This window comes from Cnephaeus nilssonii (assembly GCF_951640355.1).
Source record: "Cnephaeus nilssonii genome assembly, chromosome: 7".
In the NCBI taxonomy this organism is placed as follows: Eukaryota; Metazoa; Chordata; class Mammalia; order Chiroptera; family Vespertilionidae; genus Cnephaeus; species Cnephaeus nilssonii.
In genome coordinates, this window is record NC_137078.1 from 93560054 (window position 1) to 93584087 (window position 24034).

General features: G+C 56.6%; 1 protein-coding gene across 13 annotated transcripts in view; it reads right to left on the reverse strand.

Moving 5' to 3' along the window:
- Positions 1–1298: 1298 nt before the first annotated feature.
- The window catches only part of ARHGEF10L (Rho guanine nucleotide exchange factor 10 like), a 137961-nt gene continuing 115225 nt past the window's right edge, over positions 1299–24034 (reverse strand). For 8 of the 13 annotated variants that reach the window (XM_079776225.1, XM_079776221.1, XM_079776220.1 and 5 more), the window contains 3 exons: positions 12303–12477; positions 5166–5288; positions 1302–3993 (listed from right to left, as the gene is read on the reverse strand). In XM_079776225.1, the coding sequence (XP_079632351.1) occupies positions 3452–3993; positions 5166–5288; positions 12303–12477 (840 nt within the window). In that variant the 3' untranslated portion in view covers positions 1302–3451. Of the gene's footprint in view, positions 3994–5165; positions 5289–12302; positions 12478–24034 lie in introns of all 13 variants that reach the window. The other 5 variants (XM_079776223.1, XM_079776222.1, XR_013813741.1 and 2 more) reach the window with 4 other exon arrangements.

Sequence of the window (24034 nt, forward strand, 5' to 3'; positions counted from 1 at the left end):
CCTGCAGGGCACTTGGTAACTGACCTGAGCACCGTGCCCTTTGTCCCACTCGTACTTAGATAGGACACTCCTCTCCCGTGAGAGGTGGGCAGGACAGTAGTGAGTCTCCCTTTCATACAAATTGGGAAACTGAGGCCTGAGAAGATGGGTTCAGCTGGAACGGAATGTCATTCATTGGTCAGTGCCCATGGCCATGGTTCCTGCATACACAGCTCCCCCAGCCCCTGCTTGCCTTCTGGCCATCGAGCCAACCATGACAGGCTACACACGCCGTCTTCCATAGGCCGCCCCTGCCAGAGGCCCTCCCCCTTTCTCGGCACACCCTCCCCGACCCCAAGCCTATACCTGCTGGCACCTCTGCCTGCCCTGCCCTCTAACCTTCCTAGGGGCAGGAATGCCACTGCCCTGCTCACCTCCAGAGCCCCAGCAGCCAACACGATGCCTGAATCTAGCAGAAGCTCGAGGGGTTTTTGAAAGATGTGGATGTGAGACTGGCTCCTCCAGGGAGTGCGGCCCCACCAGGTGGTTAGGACCCGGTGGAAACATCCTCTCTGCGCCGGCTCTTCTCGCTGGCTTCCCAGAGCTTCGAGCTTCTCGGAGGGTCCAGGTGAGAGGTGTGCCTCCCACCTCCACGGGGCCCTGCTTTCCTTCTCCCTTGTCCTGGGGCCGCTCTTGGTGAGTGTGGAAGAGAGAACAGACGGGCGGGTGGGTGGACAGACTCTCGGACAGATGACATTGATGGCTGGGTGGGAAGGTGGAGGAAACACTTCCCTTTTGGGCGGTGGGTTTGGGTTTTGTTTTTTTCCATGCAGGCAGCTCTAGGAATATAAGGATGGAGATCGAGCCAGAAGGAATTCAGGACCCCGGGCAGCCCCATCTGCCAATTCCCTCACAGCCCGGGCTCTGCTCCCACCACCAGCACTCACCCCATCTTTTGCCACCAGCACTCACCCCATCTTCCCTCAGACTCAGGGGCCTCAGCCCCATCCTTGCCTTGCTCTGTTGCCCATAGCAACAACCCAGACCCGACCTTCCATGTGGTGAAGCCCCAGGTTCCTTCCTTCCCAGGTTGGCAGAGCCAAGGCGTCCTGCCTCCGTACCCTCCAGAGCTGGGGCCCAGCCTTTTTATCAAATCACTAGAGGCCCGATGCACGAAATTTGTGCAAGGGCCTTGGCCCAGGCCCCCGCCCGCCGCCACTGTGGCCAGGGGCCTCTGCCGCCTCTGCCTCGGCTGCCTCTGCCTCGGCCCCCCGCCCACTGCGACTTTGTCCAGAAGGAAGGACGTCCAGAAGGACATCTGGTCTAATTAGCATATTGCCCTTTTATTATTATAGATATTCAGAAAAGAAGCTCCCAAGAGCCCCTTCTCGAGCAGAAGGGAACTTTCCAGGGTGGTGGAAAAGGATACTCGAGACCCATGCCTGTCCACCTCCTGTTGTCCGACAGCCGGCACTCAGCTGTGGGGCTCTGCAAGCTAATGGGATGAGAAACTGAATTTGTCATTTAAGTTAGTTGTAATTAATTTTAAAAATTAAGTAGCCATCGATGACCAATGGCGACCACAGGGAACGGCACAGTCCTGGGGCTGCTCTTGTGGCAGGTCTTCAGGGGCGGGGCCTCGGCCACTCCTGCCGAGGGCGGCGTCACTCCGGCTCCCGAACACTCCCCACCCAGAGGCAGCTGCTCTCCGTCTCTCCCCGTGTCCCATCTCAAAAAGAAAAACCCCTCAATCCAAGCACCGATGTTATTCTCGCCTTTTATTCCAGCATCTCCCAGAGCTCCAATATGTACAGACTTTATTTATACACAGATAATATACACCATATATACGTATTTATATATATTCACACACCAGCCCACACGCTCTCATACACGCACACACTCACGCCCTTCCAGGAGGGGCGCGTGGCCACCTCTGAGCCCCGCTCGGCCAGACAAGAGGCGCTGGGCTTGCCAGGCAGTTGTGAGGTTTTGTGTTTTGTTTTTTTTAAAAAGGCCATTTTCTCCAGAGGAGTCTTCCCTCTCCACAAACCCAAGCCCCTCCCCCAAACTCTAAATTTCATCTTGTTTTAAAAGGAAGAGGTTTTCCTCTGCTCAGCCAAGACAGTTACTAGAGATCGGGCCTGTCTACCTGGGTGGTTACTAGAAACCCAGCCTGTCCACATGGGTAGTAACTAGAGACCCAGCCTGTCCACCTGGGTAGTTACTAGAGATCGAGCCTGTCCACATGGTTAATAACTAGAGACCCAGCCTATCCACCTGGGTAGTTACTAGAGACCCAGCCTGTCCACCTGGGTAGTTACTGGAGACCCAGCCTGTCCACCTGGGTAGTTACTAGAGACCCAGCCTGTCCACCTGGGTAGTAACTAGAGACCCAGCCTGTCCACCTGGGTAGTAACTAGAGACCTAGCCTATGCACCTGGGTAGTTACTAGAGACCCAGCCTGTCCACCTGGGTAGTAACTAGAGACCCAGCCTGTCCACCTGCGTAGTTACTAGAGACCCAGACTGTCCACCTGGGTAGTAACTAGAGACCCAGCCTGTCCACCTGGGTAGTTACTGGAGACCCAGCCTGTCCACCTGGGTAGTTACTAGAGACCCAGCCTATCCACCTGGGTAGTTACTAGAGACCCAGCCTGTCCACCAGGGTAGTTACTGGAGACCCAGCCTGTCCACCTGGGTAGTAACTAGAGACCCAGCCTGTCCACCTGGGTAGTTACTAGAGACCCAGCCTGTGCACCTGGGTAGTTACTAGAGACCCAGCCTGTCCACCTGGGTAGTTACTAGAGACCCAGCCTGTCCACCTGGGTAGTTACTAGAGACCCAGGCCCATCGACTTGGAATAGTAACTAGAGACCCAGCCTGTGCACCTGGGTAGTTACTAGAGACCCAGGCCCCTCCACCTGGGGTAGTTACTAGAGACCCAGGCCCATCCACCTTGGGTAGTTACTAGAGACCCAGGCCCCTCCACCTGGGGTAGTTACTAGAGACCCAGGCCCCTCCACCTGGGGTAGTTACTAGAGACCCAGGCCCATCCACCTTGGGTAGTTACTAGAGACCCAGCCTGTCCACCTGGGTAGTTACTAGAGACCCAGCCTGTCCACCTGGGTAGTTACTAGAGACCCAGCCTGTCCACCTGGGGTAGTAAGTAGAGACCCAGCCTGTCCACCTGTGGTAGTAACTAGAGACCCATCCTGTCCACCTGGGTAGTTACCAGAGACCCAGCCTGTCCACCTGGGTAGTTACTAGAGACCCAGCCTGTCCACCTGGGTAATTACTAGAGACCCAGCCTGTCCACCTGGGTAGTTACTAGAGACCCAGGCCCATCCACACAGCCCTGTGCAGGTCCCTGGAAGGCGATTCCACCCACACTCCCGGGGGCCCTGGCCGGCCGAAGGTCCCACGCAGGCCGAGAGCGGGGCACGGCTGCAGCTCTGCTCCCTGGGTGGGGGCTATAGCGTCAACAGTGGCACCTGCCAAATGAGGAGGGTGCTGTCCGTCTCCCCGCAGGGGGCCGGCCTCCCGCCCACACCCGAGGCACTGCCGAAGTTCCGGTAGCCCTGCCCGCCAGAGATGATGGCCACGGAGCAGATCTCCTTGCGGTGGGCATCGCGGGCACACGGCCGACTGCGCACCCAGACATCAGGGTCGTCGGCCATCTCGTAGATGGAGCCGTCCTCCTCGCTGTGCTCCAGGGCGGAGCCATCGGTGGGCGCGGGTTCCCGCACGGAGAGCAGCGGGCCGGGGAGGTGGGCCGTGGAGCGCAGCCGGTACTGCAGGAGAATGCCCTTCTTGCGGGTCAGCTCCCGGCCCACGTGGCTAGAGGGTGCGGGCGCTGGCTCAGGAGCCTGCCCGTCCGGCTTGTCCTCCTCAGCCTTGGGGCCCTCGGCCTCCTCCTGGTCCGTCCGCAGGATGTCCAGGGCCAAGATGCTGGTAGCCACGGCCAGGAAGGTCACAGGCCCGCAGTGACCGTTGAGGGAGACCATGCCTTTCCCTGCAGACGTGGGGCAGAGAGAAGGGGCCAAGGGTCCAGAGCTTTAAGCAAGGCACCCACACGTCTCTGGGAGAACTTTCTGATTGTGGGGTTTGGGGGGTTGTAACTGCAATCTATATTGGAACCTTGTCAGGGGGCCATGGGTCTGGGGTAGGGCTCGCCCAAGCTCCAGGCTACTTTCTTGGGTGAAGCAGGACAAGAGTAATCTTAGAAAGCACCGGGGGACCCTCAGTGTGAAAGCGCCTGCAGCTCCCTGCCTGAGCCACCCGCACGGCTCAGGGCCTTTGCCCACGCCATTGCCTCCATCTACAGAGCCTTTCCCGCCCACCCGATTCTATAACATCCGTGGAAGCCCAGCTCGAGCTCCTCCACAGCACATCCTTCCGGAAATCACCACGAAGAGCTGATCATTCTGTCTCTGTGCCCAGAGTCTATGGGCCCCCACTTAGCACCTGCCACCCTGGACTACAGCCGCCCCACCAGACCATCACTCCTTGGGGGCAGGGTCTCTGCCCAGTACATCCCTGCAACCCCAGGACCCAGCCCAGGATGAATATGACCTATATGATGCAAGCAGGAAATCTCAGAATGTAGGGGTTTTCTTTAGCAGAGAGCTTGAGATCTGGTGGGGCTGGCCTCCCTTGGGGCTCCTCCCTCCCACTCACCCCTGCTCTCAGGGAGGAGGCAAAGAGCGGCCCAGGGCTCTGGGGTCCTCCCTGACCCACTTATCCTCCTGGGCCCTGCTGCCACACATCAGGGCAGACCTTCCTCTAATCTACGCACACACGTTTGTACAAAGCCCCCACCCCAAGGAGCCCTCAGTTATGTCTATCTCTGGAGCCTGGACGTTTTGAAGCTGCTGTGGGGAGGGAGCAGAATGGGCCCAGCAGAGCCTCGGCTGTCAGTCAGGTGTCTCAGCCAGTCTTCAATCCACCTGGCCGATATGCACTACTGTGCCCATTTGCCAGACTGGGAAACTGAGACTCAGAGAGAAAGTGGGAGGCTATGGGGCTGAGGTGATTTAATTGCATTGTACCACAGTGCTGCCTGAGATGACCGAGAAAACTGGAGAATAGACACCTCCGAACATCTGGGCATGATTCACCATGCCCCCAGGCCCCTCCATCTGCAGCTGACTCCTGGGCCCCGACAAGACTTTCCCAGAACCTCACCTGTGATCTTGGGGATGCCTTCCAGCCGAGGCACGGGCAACAGAACGATGACACCCTGGTCGGTGCCCACCCAGAGCAGACCCTGGCAGATCAGGAGGCTGGTCACGCACACGTGCTTCTGGCCTGCAGTGAGAGAGGTGAGCATGAGCAGAATGCTCCCTGGGGGCAGCAGTGGGTTCTGGGAGCCACCTCAAATTGAGGAAGTGGTACCCCCCGGGCTCCTCCGGTGAGACAAGCAAGAAGCTGGACGGGGTATGGTTAAGAGCTGGGGCTTGGGAGGCTGACCTGGCTGGGGCCTGGCCCCTGGACGGCAGATCCGAGTGCTCCCTCACCCAGCCTCAGTTTCCTCCCGTGTAACCTGGGGCTGCTGCAAGGATGCAACGAGGGAACGCCATAGAGCACGGTGCTGGCCCCTGTGAGCTTCCACATAGCGGGGCTGGGTGCTCTGGCACACGGGGCAGGCCCAGGGCCCACACCAGGGTCACCACCAGCCGCCTGGGAGTGAAGCCAGGGAGGCCTGGGAAGGTGCAGGTTTGAGGTGAAGAGGAGGTTGGTGCAGATGGGATGCATGGGAGGGGCCAGGGCGGATACAAGAAGCAAAGCAAACTGACAAACTGTTGCAGCCCTAACTCCCCAGCCCGGGCTGGACATGTTGCCCACGTGGGCCTTCCTCCCTGCAGTCCCTGGGCCCGACAGCGAAGAGGACAGCTCGGTGCCAGGAACGAGCATGTTTCCGATGTCGGCCCAGGTTAGCTCTTGTTGGCGATCCCCTGGGTGCTGGCTCTTCTTTTTAGCAAACACCGACGGCAAGGAGCGTCCCACTGCTCTGCACAGGGAGGAAGACAGTGTGGGCTGCACAGCCAGTGCCGAGAGCAGGGCAGGCAAGGACGACGTTTCCTAGCCTTGTCCTGAGGATGAAATGAGTCGAGGAATGTGAGTCACTTGAGCCAGCGCCGGCACGTGGTATGCACAGACGGTGCTGTCCGCCATTAGAGTGGCTGTTCCATTGCCAACAGTCGGGTCAGTGAGGATGGGCGTGAAGGAGAGGCCCAGAGCGGACGCCTGGCTGCCCAGAGGGCTGGCCCGCTTCTGGCCCAGATCCTTCGGCCCCGCTGAGAGGGGCTGATTCTCCCCGAAAGGAAATTCTAACCCCGGCCACGCATCTCGGCAATAACAATGCCACGTGATGTGTGAAATGATGCTGAGAGCGGTGGTCCTCAACCTGGGCCTGCAATTGGCACCACAGGAGGGCTCCCAGCTGGGGACCCACCCTCTAGAGGTGAGGCCCCAAACGGCGTTTCTAGCAAGGTCCTTGGTGGCACGGATGCTGCCAGTCCAGGGGCCGCATGTTGAGAAAACTGCTTTGGAGCGTCGGCTTTAGAGCACTCATGTTTGCTCTAGTCTGACGTAAGCCTTGCAGCCACTGAGAGGCATGCAAGGCACAGATGCTGTGCCCATTTCCCAGATGGGAATGCTAAGGCCCAGAGTTCTCCCAGCTGGTGAGTGCAGGGTGGGGAGCCACACTCAAGCCCCTGCCTATTACAGCCTGGTACTCCCAATGCCTCTCTGCTCTTGCGCAAATTGCCTCAGATCCGTACGAGGAGGGGTAGGGGCCTCCGCTGCAGAGCAAACCGTCTCGGAGGAGAATGATGGGGCTCCAGTCACCCCGGAAGAAGGGTTTCCATCACGGGCCCGCACAGCCTTGTCTAACCCAGCGTGCCCTATCGTCACCCATCCATTCACTCGGAACCCCGGGGCATTCCCAGCACCTGTTGTGCACAGGATTCCGCCCTCAGTGTGGGAGGCACAGCCGGAACCATACACAATGTTCTGCTCTTGAAGAGCAAACACTCTAGAACTTTCTGGCATGATGCTAACGTTCTCTACCAGAATGTCCAATTATATAGCCATTAACCACGTGACTATTGAGCACTTAAAATGTGGCTAGTGGGGCTGAGGGGTTGACTTTTTCATTCCATTTAATTTTAATAGTGGCTACTGTGTCCGTGCAGCCCTGGAAAGGGAGCATGGGAAGTGAAAACATAAACAAGGAACATAAACACTGGCAGAGGATTCCAATGGGGTGATGGAGCAGGGAGGGGGGTCCTGGGACTTCATGCCTCAGTCTGCTTCCAGGAAGGATGGGGAGGCAGGTGTGAGGATGCAAGATCAGAATGACAAGGAGAAGGCAGCCACGTCAAGACCTGAGCCAAAGCCTGGGAGACAGCACGTGCAAAGGCCCTGTGACAAGAACGAGCTTAGCAGGCCGGTGGAACAGACTGAAGCCAGTGCAGCTCGGAGCAGAAGGAGGTCAGGACGAGTTGGGGTAAGGACTGTGACTATTCGCTCTGAGTGTGATGAGAAGCTACCAGAAGGTCTACCAGGTGAGTGATTGACTTGATTTTAGAGGAGCGTTTGAGCAACGTGACGGAAGAAGGGGGCGTAAGATGATGACAGCGACGCAATGGTGGCAGGAAGAAAATGAGAAGCCAACAGGTTCGAGATCCGTTTTGAAGCAGAACAAAAGACCCGTTGACAGACCAGAGTGGGAGGAGAGAAAGGGGAGGAATCTAGGGCAACTCCGAGGGTTTGGTCTCGTGCAGCCGGGTACATGGCAGTGACACCGACGGAGATGGGGGAGGAGCGGGCTTGGGGTGGAAGTCCAAGTTCTCCGCCGGATGTGCTGCTTGAGATGCACGTTAGCCAGCCAAATGGAGCTGTCAGCAGGCAGGGAGATATATGAGTCTGGCGATACGATGCAAACTCAAAAAGTCATATTCATAGTATTGATTCGATGTGGAAATGCAAACCACACCGAAAAAAGCCAGTTCATCACTTGACGGCAGGCGCTATTTATTTCACACGCAGCATCTGCGTGTCCGTGGAGCCGGGACTCTGCCCCACACCTGCGTCAACTACTAGGACACCTCCGGTCCCGCTCCGGCCCTCGGGAAGTCCGAGCAACAGGCTCAGGCTACCAGCTCCCTCTCGTCACCAGCTGTCTTCCCTCCTGGCCCTGGCCAAGGCCTATAACTACCCTATTCTCCCTTCTCCTTACTTCCTGTTCGCTGTCCCAAATATAAGCTGCATGAGGGCAGAGGCCTATCCATGCTCAAGGTCCATTCCCAGTACCATGGCCCATGGCAGACACTCAAAAAGTATCCATGAGTAAATGGGTAGGTGAATGAATGAATGAATGAATGAATGAAAAATATAGGAAAGTGGAAAAGGAAACGGGTGCTGATGTCACTGACTAACTGTGTGAATTAACAAGTCACTTTCACTGATCAATGACTATTACAAAACTACCTTGCTCAATTTTATGATTATTAGAAATATACATGTACATACATATACAGCATATATAGAGATAATATATATACACGGTTGAGCACAGCTCTTAGCCCTAGTACACAATCAATAAAGGCAGGCTATTAGGAAAACAGCTATAATTATTAAAAGGACCTAGACTCTTCAGACCAGCTCCACCAGAGCCATAAACCCACAAAAACAATAAAGCCAAACGCGGAAACAGTGGCAAATTTTTCATCTCTAGCGCCTCACCTCCTTTTCCGGGGCCCCGGGATCCTGAAGACCAGAAGGAGACCATTTCCTGATGCCCCTGCATCCTCCCGCCCTCCCCCACCCCACCCCCCACCCCCGTTTCCATAGCCGAAACCCAGCGAGCGAAAGGAAGGCAGTGAGAAGCCAAAAGAGGTGCCGGAATTGAGAAATGACTTCATCATCAGACCTCATTCCGGGGCCCTTCCTCCTCCCCCTCCGCCTCGAGGGAAAGAGCAAGGCACCTCACAAACAGTCCGAGAGAAAAAAATTCTAATGGTGGATAAATATTTTATCACAGAGACTTAATGCAGCAGTGTGCAGCTCGCCCGAGCCATCTATCTGGAGATATGCAACTTTAAAAAGCTCGGGCTCTCGGAGAACATTTTATTAATGACCTGTCTAGTTAAGAGGAGGAGGGAATTTAGGCTCGAAAATGCATTAATACCAGTCGGGTGCCGAGGAGAAGACAGGGGTCGGGGGAAGGAAGCGTGATAAATATTTTACGTCCCCTTAAAGAAATCCACGCGTAAAGGAGGAACAAATTTATTACTAATTATGCAATTATTTCATTTGCTGGTGTGGGCAAAGAGAAAATACTTAAAAGCCTTTTCTAAATATTTCTAACAAAGAACGTACGAGTCCTGCTCTGTTGTTCCTTAGCTGAGGCACAAGGTGGGCGGATTTGAAGCCGCCCTCTGCCCCATGCTAGCTCCGGCCCAGCATCCCTCGGGTGTGGGGGCCCTCGGGTATGGGGGCTCTCGGTGTGGTGTAGGCACAGTCAGGCCTGGGGGAGAAGGCCAGGGCAGTAACCTTCGGGAAGCCCTGTATCCAGGAACCTCAGCCTCCATCCCGGACGTGCCCAGGGCCCAGCCCCAAAGAGGTCCGGCGAGCGTAGGGGTGGCTCTGTCTGCTCTGATGTAGCCGATGAGGTGGGAAGGGCATGGACTCGGAGGGTGGGGGTGAGCAAGGAGCCCCTTGGGAGATGCATGGCCCACAGTAGCCAGGGTGACCAGGGATGGGGATGGCCGAGGAGGCATGCTGGAGCCGATGACCGTGCACAGCACCATCGGGGACTGAGACTTACTCAAGCCAGAGGCTGCACCGTCTCAGGCCCACACCTCCCTGAGAGGCAGGGCCCAAGATCAGAGAGGTCCCCCACCGGCTCCCAGTCCCAGGGCTGCAAAGTGGCAGAGCCAGGATCCCAGCAGGGCCTGCCCGACTCCAGGTTCCGGGCCTTCCCTACACGGCATGGCCAAGCTCTGACTCAAATCTCGGCCCCTCACCGTACAGATGGGGAAACTGAGGCCCAGGAAGGGGGACGGCACAGTAAGGCTGTGAGAGAGCTGCGATTCGCGCCCTGGCTCCGGCCTCGTCAGCAGCGTGACCTTGGGCCAGTCGTTTAACCTCCCGGGCCTCGGTTTACCTGCCTCTGAAATAACCATCACCATGATGAACGCTCTCCCTTCTTTGAGGGGCAAGTGCAAAGAGCAGCCCAGCCAGGGGGCGTGGGCGCGTGTTTTGAACGTCCACCGTGAGTCAGGTGTGCCGTGGGAGCTGGAGTTTTTACTCCTGCAGCCGATCTGCCCACAAATCCACCTCCGGCCCCGGTAACCGTGACTCTTCCTCTCACTCTCCCCACTCCCACAGATGAGACTGACAAGATCAGAAAGGCCCAGAGATTGGGCGATTTCCTCCTTATCCCACTAACTTGAAATAATTTAGCTATCAGCATGAATGGGGGAATATTTTGTGATACAGAGACACATCTATCATAGCTAAATGGATTTACTTTGTAGAATGGCTAAATCCTATGAAATACAAAAAAAAAAAAAATAAAGCTGCAAAAGAAAAAGACCCATAATACGGGCCCCGCAAGCCCCTCCCGCACCCCAGGGAACATGTTAGGCGGCATTTCTTCTCCTGGTGTACCCACCACACCCCAGGCCTGGGCAAGGTGCCTTCCCACATCTGGTGGCATTTACCAGGAGCCCGGAACCACCTCCAGTCCCATAGAGGGACCAGAGGTTCCGGGAGGCAAAGAGACCCAACGTGATTGAGCCAGGACTCTGGGCTCCTCTAAAGTCATCCCTTCCCCCATTACACACAGTGGGACTCTGAAGTGCGTCTGACCTCTTGTGACCCCAGTCCTGCCTCTGGCAGGCGGCAAGACCACAGACCAGCCTCCTGACCTGCTGAACAAACCTCAGTTTCTGCATCTGTACAGCGGGGACAACCCCCACCTCGTGGAGTTAAGATGAAGTGAGACCCTGTAGGTAAAGCGCCCGGGACCTCGCTCACGGTAGGGCTCATGGCGGGGTGGTAGTTAATTACATACTATCGCTGTTTGTTGTTGATCTTGTTGTTAGGACAAGATCCCCTGTGGCCACAAGTCAAGGACAGTCTCAACTAGCTGGGCGGAAGCAGGGGCCAGGGTGATTTCCAGGTGCTCTATGTGGGGTCAGGAACCAGGCCTCTGGGGTAAGCAGGCTCCCGTGGCCCCAAAATGCTGACTAGCGTGCCTGCCCTCAGCCCAGCCTCACACAACAGGAGGTCAGTCTCCCGGCTCAGCTGCTTTTAGCGACGCCGTGGCCCATCTGCCGAGTCCTGGTAACAATTGGCGCCAGGCCCTCAGCCTGCCATGCCTGCTCTGTCCCTGGCCCCAGGGCCCTTCAGCTCCCCAGCTGCTAAGACCAGCTGAGCCTGCCGTGCTTGGGCAAGACGGAGCTTCTTCCTCCTCCCAGACCAACGCGGGTCAGTCGGCCTGTCTGGTGGGAGCTGGGCCAAGCAGGGAGGCAAGGCAGGCTGCTGCAGCTGGCTCTGTGGTCTGCTCTCAGGCCAGCTGTGGGCAGGAGTGGGCCCTGAGCAGGTGGCCATCCTGGCTCTCCAGCACAGCCTGTGGGGGTCTGGGCGGCAGCATGGGCAGCAGATGGTAAGGGAGCTGCTGCCTGGAGCCAATTCCACCAAAGCCTCAGACAGAAACGGGGCAGCGGTTAGGTGCGCTCCAACCTTAATCCTCCCCATCACCTCTCCCCAACAGCTCTGCAGGAGGAAGCACGGGCCCCCGGGGGTGCTGTCCAACCCCACCTCCCAGCCTGGCCAGGGAACTTAAAGGGACAGCTGCTTTTCTTAGAAAAACCTCTAAGAGAAGAGCCCCTTGCTCGGCCCTCACTCTCCCCCTCCACCTCACGCTGAAGGTGATTCGAGACAGAATTGGTTCTTTGTCCACCTGAGGAGTGGCAGGTGTAGACAGGCCTGCTTCCCACCCAGAGTGGCTTTTTAGCAGCTGCCTGGCTTGGGAAGAGTCCGCAGAGCTCGGAGCCTTACTTCCTGCGAGCCCGTGCCCTCTGTGCCGCAGGGTGAGGGGGCACGTGGTGACAGCGAGCAGGGCTTTCAAAGGACAGTCCTGGGCTTGAATTCTAAACCCACGACTTCCTCCCTCGGAGGCCCAGTTTCAAGGCTGACCCAAGGCTTCCGCAAGGTTAATGAGACGGGCTGGGCAGGATGCACCTCTGCCGGCTGCCAATGTCAGCGCCCTCCCTCCGCAGGCCCGGGACGAGGCCCCCGCAGCCTCACCTGGCAGGAGGAAGGTGGTCCTGGTGGCGATGTTGATCTCCTGCAGGTGCTCCAGCGTCTCCGTGTGGAAGAGGCGGATGGAGGAGCCGGAGGAGAAAGCCATCCAGACGCCGCTGCCTGCCTTCACCATGTGCGTCACGCTCACGGCCTCATCCTGGTGCGCCTCGAAGCTTTGCTGCGGACAGAGTCGGGGTGTTGGTGCTGGGCCAGCCAAACACCTGGGGGCCACGCTACTCTGGCCTCTGCCTGAACCAGCTGAGGCCGGAAGGAAACCCCAGAAGCCCAGCAGTGGCGTGTTGGTAATTGTTTAACAGGCAGAGGTACCCTGGTGTGTCCTGTCTGCCAATTCCCATGGTGTAAATACTTCCAACAGGGCCAATCTCAAGCTACCCACACGACATCACTAAACAAGGAGCAGGGAGAAATTCACACACACCAGGCTCTTAGGAGTTGACAGGACCCGGCTCCAGCATGCCACTGTGACAGGAGAGAAAGAACTAAAGGCAATGGAAGGAAGCAGCCGCTGACATATTGTCTAAAGTTACAAAGGCAACCAACACAACTACTGGGAAGAGAGGTGGGTGCTGTGAGCCAAATCCTCACCTTTTACAGCGGGGAGGCAACACAGAATGTCCAAAATTGATAAGCCAGGGACCAGCAGGGCAGACAAGTTACAGGTGAATCAAAAACAGAAACAGGTGACAAGTATTTCCTCCCAGGAAGGAGACTGGGGATGAACCATTCTATGCTATTTGATTTTTTTAATAGGTGTATGTATAATTTTGGTCTTTTAAAGAAAACCTCTTTTTTAAAGAGAGAGGACGGTCAGAATTCCCATCCACTGCAGGACAAAGTCCAAGTTCTTTAACTCGGCACTCTGCTCACCTCTGCTTCAGCTCTGCCCTGGCAGGCTCCCTCCACGCCAGGCCCACCCGAGCCTGTGTGGGAAGGACGCTCAGGAGGAACCACGCGGCCATGCCTCTGCCCTCACGGTGACCTATGTGCTGTGTGCATCACCCAGCGCCCTCCTAGCAACAGCCTTTCAGCACCTGAAGACTCCCCCTTGGATGATGCCCCTCTTCCATGAGGCACCCCCGACCGCCCTTGCACCGGACCACCTGCACGCGGTTCTCCACTGTCCAGCCCCGTGACACCTACGCCGCCCTGTGTCTGCTCAGCGCCGCCCACCCTGGACTGTGATCTCCAACAGCAGACACTGAACCTCAGGCCCGTCAGTACCCCCTGCTCAGCACAGGGACCAGCACACAGTAAAATCCAGTCACGGAGTGAACGGACGGACCCTTGAGCTTCATCTACAACATCCAGATGTTGCTCCAAGGCAGACAACTCCAGCACAGCAGACTGGAAACAACCTAAGTGCCCAGCCATTGGGGACAGTCAGGTAACTCCGACATGCCCACTCGGTGGACTGTTCCACATCCATTCAAAACCGTTTACAAAGACTGTGTAAGGAACATAGGAGAATGTGAATGGTAGAGCGGCACGTGCAAAAACAATGAGGGAGGAAGAAGTGCGGGGGAACCGGCTTGGCTCAGTGGATAGAGCGTCGGCCTGCGGACTGAAGGGTCCCAGGTTCGATTCCGGTCAAGGGCATGTACCTTGGTTGCGGGCACATCCCCAGTGGGAGGTGTGCAGGAGGCAGCTGATTGATGTTTCTCTCATCGATGTTTCTAGCTCTCTCTCCCTATCCCTTCCTCTCTGTAAAAAATCAATAAAATATATTTTAAAAAAAGAAGTGCAGGGTAGGAGAAACCTGACCCCGGAGGGCTAGTCCGGGGCAGTGCCTGGTGAGCTTCCTCCTTTCCACTTCCTCTGCAAAGAGCACAGAAACCTGAGACTGCAGGAAGATGTTGGACGGACCATTATTTGCTATCAGACCTGCTATTAGAGCTCCTTTCCTCAGTAACGTCACAGGCCTGGGCCTCAGTTTCCCATCTGTAAGTGGAAGTTGTCATGAGGATTACAGGGACCTGGGTGAGGGGGAGCTCGCTACAGGCCCAGTTCCTAATATGGCCTCATTCATTCATCAGATGTTCTTGAGCTCCTACTCTGTGCTTGACATGGGTCTAGGTGCTGGGAAGGTAACGATGAATGAGATGACCAAGGAGCTCTCAGGAAGTGTGTGTTCCCAGTGCAGAGACCAGTGAAACAAATAAACAGGTAAAGATGACTCCAAGTAATTAAAACCACTGCACAGGAAAAAAAGGTGGGGAGCCGTTAAGGTTGGGTGGCCAGGGAAGGTCTCTCTAGGAGGCATTTAATCAGAGACATTAAAAATGTGAAGGAATCAGCCCTGGGATAATAGGGTGAGGGCGGGGAGAGCATTCCAGGCAGAGGGCACAGGAGGTGCAAAGGCCCTGGGGCAGGAATGAGCTTGCCATGTTTGAGAAATAGGAAGGTGGCCAATGTGGGGAGCACAGTGCTAAGACAGAGGTGGGAGAGGTGGGCAGGGCCACCTTAAAATCCACAGTGAAGCCCTAACCGGTTTGGCTCAGTGGATAGAGCGTCGGCCTGCGGACTGAAGGGTCCCAGGTTCGATTCTGGTCAAGGGCATGTACCTTGGTTGCAGGCACATCCCCAGTAGGGAGTGTGCAGGAGGCAGCTGATCGATGTTTCTCTCTCATCGATGTTTCTAACTCTCTATCCCTCTCCCATCCTCTCTGTAAAAAATCAATAAAATATATATATTTTTTAAATCCACAGTGAAGAGGCTGATTGTAAGTGCTGGAGGGGGCTGAGCCGGTAAGTGGCATGACTGGGTTTACCTTGGAAAGGGGCTCAGTTCATCAGCTGTGTGTGGCAGGAGCCTGGAATTCCGGGCCTTATGTGAGCTTGGTGAACAGGAAGCGGCAGTAACACGACTCGGCTTGTTTTGCTGCAGAGTCACTCTAGCCAGAGCCTCAACCCAACTCCATCCCATCGCAAATCACCAAGAGGTTTCCCATGGAGACAAAGAAGCTGGTGGGGGCTCGGGGGTCCTCCACAGGGAACCAAGGCAATCAACTCAAAGCTCGTTCCTGATCTCATTCCTGATCCGAGTGCAGGGCCCAGAAGGGCAAGACTTTGAGACGGCCAACAAAATTGCTTTTTCTAAGCCAGTCCCTGATGGCTGAGCTCTGCGTCCCAGCTGGGGGAAATGGGGTGCTCTCAGGAGGCAGGGTTCTGCAGCTCACCCCTTACTGGGGGACCCTGAGAGCAGCAGCGGATAGCTCCCTCTCAGACAGGAAGTTCACCAAGGGCAGGGCGCATCTCCATCAAAGTGGGGGCTCCCCAGGAGCGGCGAGAGGGCAGGGAGCTATTTCCTCCCTTAGACCGGCAGCTCAGACTAGGGGCTCCCGGGGGGTGGGGGTTCTCTGTCCCTCTTTCCTCAGCTTCCCACCCCAGTGAAGGCCCAGGTGCTGGAGACTCAGCCAGGGAGCCTCTGGAATTTGGGGAGAGGCTGAACCCCTCACAGCCTCCACAAAGCCAAGTCCAGATCATGCAATGCCAGGGGAGTGCGGGTCGGGGGGGGGGGGTGAAATTTCCATTTCTCTGTCCTTTCACCCCAAACCTGCTGCCCATAGTCCTGGCAACCCTAGCTTCCAGTTCTCTTTTGCTTTCCTCTTTTTTAAAACCTTTCTATTGAATCTATTGGGGTGACATTGGTTAGTAAATTACACAGGTTTCAGGAGTACAATTCTATAATACGTCATCTGTACACTGCATTGTGTTCCCCACCCCAAGCCAAGTCTCCTCCCATCACCACTAATCCCCTTTACCCTCTTCCACCTCCTCCTACCCCCTCCCTCTGGTCCTCACCACACTGTTGTCTGTGGGTGAGGTGTTGGGTTTTGTTCTGTGTTGCTTAATCCCTTCACCTTTTCCTCCAGCCTGCACAGTTCTTGTTTCTTGAGAGGCAGCTCCTTCCAGGAAACCCTGGTGGAGGGGGTGTTATCCTCCAGAAGAGCCTGCCCCGGAGACAACTCTCCTGAAAGCCCACACGCAGGCCGAGCGCCTGCTCAGACAGGCACTCCCCGGGGCCTCGCTGGGAGAGGCCCAGCCAGGACCTCACCGATCAGACACTGAGGCCCAACCTGACTTCCCAGGGCGCCGCCCTCGATGAAGGGGCGGACGGGCGGATGGGGAGCAGGTGCTCCGCCCAGACTTTCCAAAGGCAGCTCGCACATGCTTGTACACAAAAACGCACGCACCATCAGGAAGGCGGATGCGTGCTCACACAGGTGCAGCGAGGCTCCTGCCCGGCTCCTGCAGAAACGTGAGCGTTCCTTGCCTCCGAAAAAGCCAGACGGTTGAGGGGCCTGGGACCACAGAAAGCTGCCCCCGAATCTGCAGCCGGCCGGCCCTGCTGGTTTCAGAACCGAATTAAAGGACAAGTCAGGGGTGGGAATCCAGACTCATTTCTCCAGAGGCCTCACAAGACTGTCTCCAGGCTCAAAGGGCTTTGCACGAGGCCTGCGCAACCCGCCAACCCAGTGGTAAGGTGGGTGGGAGCAGGGCAAAGGTGCATGTGGACCACAGCACAGCAGCCCCAGCCCTTCGCTCCTCGGTTTTCTCTGGGCTCCCCAGGACCCCTCCCTGTGCGGGGCACGCAGGGCAGGAGCAGTGGCACACCAGTATCATGTGCCCGAGGGGGGCTGAGGAAGCGGAGGGCAGCATCCCGTGGGCCTAGTTGGCAGTGAGGCCCAGCCCTCGATGCCCACTGGGCCGGGGCTGACAAGCCACACAGCTTATTTTGTTTTCGAAATGGGGTGCTCACTTGCCCGGAAAAGAGCTCAGAAATTGCAGGGGAGGCTGTCACCTCAACAAGGGCAGGGGTGCATCTCCATCAAAGTGGGGCCTCTCCTTTCCTCCCCACCAGGGCCAGGAGATGCACTGCCCAGCTGGCACGCCAACTCAGGTCATGGCTTCCCATTTCTCACCTCTAGATGCCTCCTCTAACCCCTAGCAGTATTGGGGGCCCAGGAGTGGGGGCTTTAAAACGACCCTACGAATTGGTAGCGGTAGCGGTAGTTGTCATTAAAGGGGAGGGGTTGCTGAGGAACAGTATATTCACAAATTCTCCAAGAATCACCTGCGGGTGACCTTACATTACAAAGGGAATCTGGTACCTTTAAGATGGGGAGACCTGGCGAACCCACCTGGACCCAGTGATCAAGAAGGGGGCCAGCCTGTATGTCCCGCCTCCTTGGGTGATGTGGCAGGAAGTCACATCTGGCCAAGCATCTGGCCACTCAAATCTCGTCACGAGGAAACAACTGGGCAATTCCAGATTATGGTACTTTTTAGAAGACACTGGCTTAGATCTCAAAAAAGTCCATATCATGGATACGCACACACACACACACACACACACGCACACACACACACACACAAACATGCGCGCGCGCACAGGGATTATTCCTGATCAAAGGGAGACTAAAGAGACATGACAACCGAATGCCACATGCGGCCCTCCTGGCTCCTGGTGGGGCTGGGAGGAGCTATGAAGGATACGCTGGTGAAAACGTGCCTATGGACAGCGCAGGCAGTCCTCGGGTTACATCGGACTCCAAGTACGTCGTTTCGTGGTTACGTCACCATCTTCCATTTATTTATTTAAAAAAAGTTCCGTCATTTTGATGTATGTACATATGTACTTTATGTTTTTTATTATTTATTTACCACAAGTAAAGGTGAGGAATTGTTACCTTTCTTTTAAATTTTTTTTTACTGTTTCACTTCATTACTGCTGTGTATGTGCTCCACGTGAGTGACGTAGGTGCTTATGTAGGTGGGTTCCGACTTATGGTGAAAATCGCGTTATGTCGCGCCGTAGGAGCGGATCTCCGATGTAACCCGAGGACCTACTGTACATCGATGTCAAGTTTCTGGGTATGTTAAATGCTGCTGAAGTCATAGGAGAGCCATGCTGAAGTATTTGCATGTGGTGGGTGATGATGCCTAAAACTCACTTTTAAATGGTTTACCCCAAAAAGGGGGGGGGGACTGTATATGCATAATTTGGGGGTGTAAGGAATTGTGACAAAATGTTAACTGGCTTACTAGGTGAAGAATACATGTGTGCTCATTGCACTATTCTTTCAACTTTCCAGTAGTCTTAATTTTTAAAAATAAAAAGTTGAGTGGCGAGAGGCAGTTATTTAAAAAAGATTAAAAGCTGGCCACTGGAGGGGAGGCCTGGGCCTGCCGCCGGCTCACAGGGCTCCCAGCTCATCCCTGGCCAGGGCGCGGGGTCCCCTCTCTCCGTCCATGGTGCTGGGAGGTGCTGTATGCACGCTGGCTGCAGTCAGGAGCCGGTCTGGGAGTCGGGAAGAAACCAGGTGTCCTGCACTCGCTCCCGGCGCCCTGTCCCCTTCGCCCTGTCCCTGCAGCCTCAGGGCAGCCCCCACAGGCACTGCACAGAGGGCTTCGGTGAGTGAAACGGCCCCAAAGAGTGCTGACACAGCCCGGCCTCCCGTCGTACAATATTTATGTGCCTCCAGGTGACGCTCTGTGCTTGGTTTCTAGAAATTCCCAGTGAGCAGCTCAGAATTCAAAGTCATTAGCACTAAGATGATGCCAAGGAGCCGGGAAGGAACGCTGGGGCTTTCGGGGGCCAGGAGCTGCTGGGGCAAAGGCCGGGGGCCGGCAGCTCTGCTTGCTGGGCTCCTACTATGCGCCAGGCTTTTCCCAGGCCGCTGTGTTCCATCCTCACAGAGACCCTTATGAGAGAAGAGGGACGTGCCCAGAAAGGGGACAGGATGAGCCGGGTGACCCGCAGGCAGGGGCGGAGCTGGGCATGGACCCAAGCTCAGTGATCTCCCCAGCCCCCTCAGGCCCAGCACCCTGGCGGGGTGTAGTGCGAAGGGGCTCTGGCCTCCCACTCCCGGCTCAGTCACCACCCCTGCTGGCCTAGGAGGCACCATCCTGGGCCCGGAGACCAGCCAGAAGCTCAGCAACTCTGCCTCCACCTAACACCCAGCACCACCAGTCCATCCTCCTCTAACGGGCGGGACACCGAAGCTTCCAGAACCAGCGGTGTGGAGTCACTCCGTCAGCCCGAGGTCACGCTCCAGCTGTGCACTGGGCAGACACCGTCCCTTTCTTTGTCTGCCTTGTTCTTACAAACTTCCCACAGCTGAGGGAACACACTGCGAGGCTGAGTGACGGTCACTGAGTCACAGGGCTTAGGAAACGGGGGCGGGGGGCCAGGCTTCCAGCGTAGGGTGAACGACTTGTCCAGTTTGCCCAGGGAGGTCCCCGTGGTAGCCCGAGGCATCCAGCTCCTCATCCTGGGCAAACCCGGCGGTTGGTCACCCTCCTGGGTCTCCAAAGCGCACACGCACACACACACACTTGCACGTGAGCCTCGGCCGAAGCCTAGACACTCTGCCGTCAGAACCCGACCCGGGCTAGGCCGAGTGGCCATGCGCTCGAAGCAGAGCTGCCCTTCCAGGTGCATTTCTTCTTCTTTTTAAATAGATTTTTATTGATTTCAGAGAGGAAAGGAGAGGGAGAGAGAGATAGAAACATCAACGATGAGAGAGAATCATTGATTGGCTGCCTCCTGCACGCCCCCTACTGAGGATCAAGTCCATAACCTGGCCATGGGCCCTTGATCAGAATCGAACCTGGTACCCTTCAGTCCACAGGCCGAAGCTCTATCCACTGAGCCAAACCAGCTAGGGCATTCCAGGCGCATTTCTGACTGCGGCACCCACCTCCACCTCTCACCAGCAGTCAGTTAACATCTCTGGGTCTCAGTGTACTCATCTGTAAAGTGGGGATGAGGCCATTCCTGACTAACAAGAGACTTCACCGGACACTGGGCTCTCCTAGCTCGGGGCCCCCACGGAAACCTAGAAGGGACAGAGGGACGGACATCCCCATCAGCTTCAGAACTGAGAGCCAGTCCAAAACTTTGGAACTGATGGTGCAAAGTTTGGTGTCTTTGGTGCGTTTTTCTCGAAAGATGGCCAACCGGCACCCAAAAGTTAAGCTTTCTTGCGCTAAGGCCGACTTGTCACAAAGCACATAAGAAGGTGGGCACAGGGTTTGGGGTGGACCCCCTGCCACCCCAACCACAGCCCAGGTTGAGGCACAGAGCGTGCACGGCTGGGAGGCTATCCCGCGGCAGCCGCACCAACATTTTGCTTTTAAAAACAAAACAAATTAAATCCTCCGGCGCATCTGGCTGTTCTGGAGGAAGCGGAAAATAAAAGAACGTGGACTCTTGATAGTCTGCTCATTAGTACCATTTCATTTCCTTTTGTTTTCTTCAATTATGCGAGCCGGCGCACGGTTCCTCTCCATGGACACCTGAGGGGAGACCTCTGCATGATCGTGTCCTGGCAGCCACTCCCGCCTTGCCCTGTACAAGCAAGTGGTGCCCGCCCCTGGCCCAGCCATCGCAGGGACCTTATGGAGGCCGAGCAGTAGAGACGGGACGTGCATCTCCAGCTGCTGTGCATGCCCGGGCTGCAGTCACGCAGCTCAGCTCAGCTCACGGTGTCCTGCGACCCCCACGAGGAGGTGGGACCCCTGAGCCTCTGATCGGGGGAGGAAGTGAGGCTCAGAGCTGAAAGAACTGTCGTGGACAGAGGGGGCGGAGCTCAGTGTGCCTGGCTCGCCCTCCAAACAACACTCACTGTGGCCTGAGATTATCTTTTCATCTGTTTCCTACTCAGGACAGGCAGTGAGGCCAGGGGCTCAGAGCCAGACCGTCAGGTTCAAGTCCAGCTCCACCACTTCCTGCCTCAGTTTCCTCAACTTACAAATGGGGGTGATAAGATAACTACTGCAAAGGGCTGCTGTAAGGATTACATGAGTTCCCAATTGCCAAGGGCTTGGAAAAGCCTGTGAGAGGAGTGAGTTTCAATAAGGGTTAACTCACTGGGGGTGGGGGTGGTCTCTGCCAAGCCGTGACCCCCACCACCACACCCACCCCAGAGGGGCAGGTCCATGAGGACAGAGGCCACTGCTGGAGCCCAGTTCCCGGTACAGGGACCGAAAGTGCTGGCAGTGCCTACCCCTGGGCCGGGGGCTGGAAGAGCCAGGCCCTGGAAGAGGCAGGGAGGAGGCAGCCTGGACAGCTCGGAAGCAGGGTTGGATATGATGGGAGCTTTGCTCTGGAAAGATCCCCAGCAGCCAGGCCTCAGAACTCAATTCCAGATGTCTGGCTATGGCTGCTCTGTGCTCTACTTGCTTCCCAGCTCCAAGAGCAGACCGAGTTGCATCTGTGGACCCTGCCTGGGCCCTTTGCCTCTGGTCATCAGAGAACTGTTTACAGTCTGTGCTCTACACATATCAAGCTTAGTCCGGGAGTAGGTGCTGTAATTATCCCATTTTACAGGTGGGGAAACTGAGGCAATCAGTGGTCAAGCCAGGGGCTGAAGCTAGCCAGCCCAGCTCCCGAGCCCACAATGACCACGATCCGAGCTGAGCTCGGACCAGGCAGCCGAGGAAGCCAGGAATGGGTCCCGCCAGGAGGGTCCCGCCAGGAATGGGTCCCTCCAGGCAGATCCTCCCCCAGCCCGGCTGCGGGGCCTGAGCTGGCAGCACCTAAGGGCTTGAGTGAGCACTAAGCACCGGAAGGCTAAACCTCTGCCTGTGTGGCCTCACTGGATGGTGACTACACCCACAGCCCGGCTCTGGCTCGCAATCTCAGCCTCCACGGTACGTATGAGGGCCCAGCACAGGCCCGGCACCCAGCGGGTCTGTCCCTGCCCTGTGTGTCCCCGCCCAGTTCCAGGGGGCTGGGCAGCTGCTCCCTTGGGGTCTGTCCTCTCCGACCCCTGCAGCAGCGCTCGGAGGGAGCGTGACCATGCAGAGGTGGGAGGACGTGGAGGAGCCACGTGGAGGATAGGACAGACAGACCCTGACAGCCAGGGGGCCAAGAAGGAAGAGGACTGACGCCTGCTGCCATCGTCTGCCCCGCACACACCTCCAGCCGCCGCCCCCCCCACCCCTACCCACCCCACCCCACCCCCGGCCATTCTCTGCACAATGTCCCCTCCTACCGGCCTCCCCCTGCTATCTCCCTTTTCTCCTCTGTGGCTTCACAGAACTTGTTCCTGAGCCAACAGCTTCAAACCATGTTTTTTTCCAACCACGAAATCCTTTCATCAACATAAATCTTCCGGGACTGGGGGCTGAGGGACCTAATATTGGATATAAGACCTGAGCTCTTCCGGACGAGGAGAGAAGGGGCCTGGGGCCTGCACTTAGCCATCCCCAGCCCCTCAGAGAGTGCCCTGAGACACCCAGGCCCAGGAGCAGAGTCGGCAACCACAGTCCTGAGCCCCCAGGACCCCCAAATCCAACCCCACACCCTGTCCTTCACAAGCACCCTGAAAGGAAGTTCTTCTGAACATCTAACCTCAATTCTTCATGCTGCTGGAAGCCACTCACCCTCCTGGAACTTGTTACTGTCGGAGCTTCCAGGGAAGTCTCCGCAACCTTTAGAAAAATCGATTTCACAAGTCTCACCTGCCAACTTGTAATTTGAAAAAAATTAAAAAATTAAAAAAAAGAACAAGATGACAGCAATAACAACGAGACACACACCAAAAAAGAAAGAAAATTAAGGCAGAACTGCTGAACTGGATGACTCCCTGGAGGGAGGTGACCCCGAGCCGCAGGCTCTGACGGCCCGAAGGCGGGGCCAGCACCAAGGACTTAGTGGATCTTTCCGCCCTCACGTCAATTTGCATACCATTACCCAAGAAGCCTTGCGCCTGGATTTCGCTTTTGCAAATTCCCACCCGTTTCGTGTCATAAATAAGATAGGAGACAGAAAACTAATACAGCCCAGTGATGCATTATTCATGCTGCACCTCACTGTTATGATAGATTTACAACAGCTAATACATGCAAACTAAGTTTGGGCACTAAACGTGAAAATTAAGGGTGGGGAAGGCGTGTACCTGGGGGTGGGCAGGGGGCAGGCGGAGGGCCATTAGTGCCCCGGAACCCAGAGGAGTTTCTCATCCGATGTGCTCAGTGACAGAGGCACCAGTGCCCGGGAGCCAATGGGAGGCATGAGTCCCGCCAGCCCGGGAACCTGGTTAAAATCAACTGCTCGGCCCACATCTCCCTTCCACACTCAGCGGACCTCCCCCTCCTACCCCCCACCCCGGCCCCAGACAGAGCCCATTTCCCTAAGGTAAAAGCCCTCTGTCCTTCACAGCCCCTCAGTGAGCACCTACTATGTGCTAGGCATGTCCTGCGGAGGGAGGGGGAGCCGGGGTACGTGGAGGAGGGGTGGTGGTCTGCACAGGCTTCTCCGAGGGTGGGGAACCAGGTCTTATGGGAGAGGGTTGCCCCCATTAACCCCACAACAACCCTGTGGGCGGGAGCCGGGCCTGGTCCCCAAACACGGGCACAACTTGCCTGTGTTCTGGCCCTTCCCAGGCAGGACCAGGAGCCCCGAGGAGGCTCTTGGGAAAGGGAGTGCCTCTCAAGGCTGGCAGGTCAGAGGAGAGACCTCTGGGTGACCCGGCTGTCCCACCCACAATGTCCCACCTGCCCCGAGCAGGCCCCACCCTCCTGGGCACAAGACCCTCTGACCAGCCCTTTACCAAATTCGTTCCGCCGTCTCCAGCTGTGGCTCTCTGTCCCGCTCCCGGGCAGGCACACTTCCTCCCAGGACACTTCTCCCACAGGCCGGCACCCTGAGCCTCCTCCCACCGATTATCCACCTTCCACCCAGAAAGAATGGTCATGGCGTCACG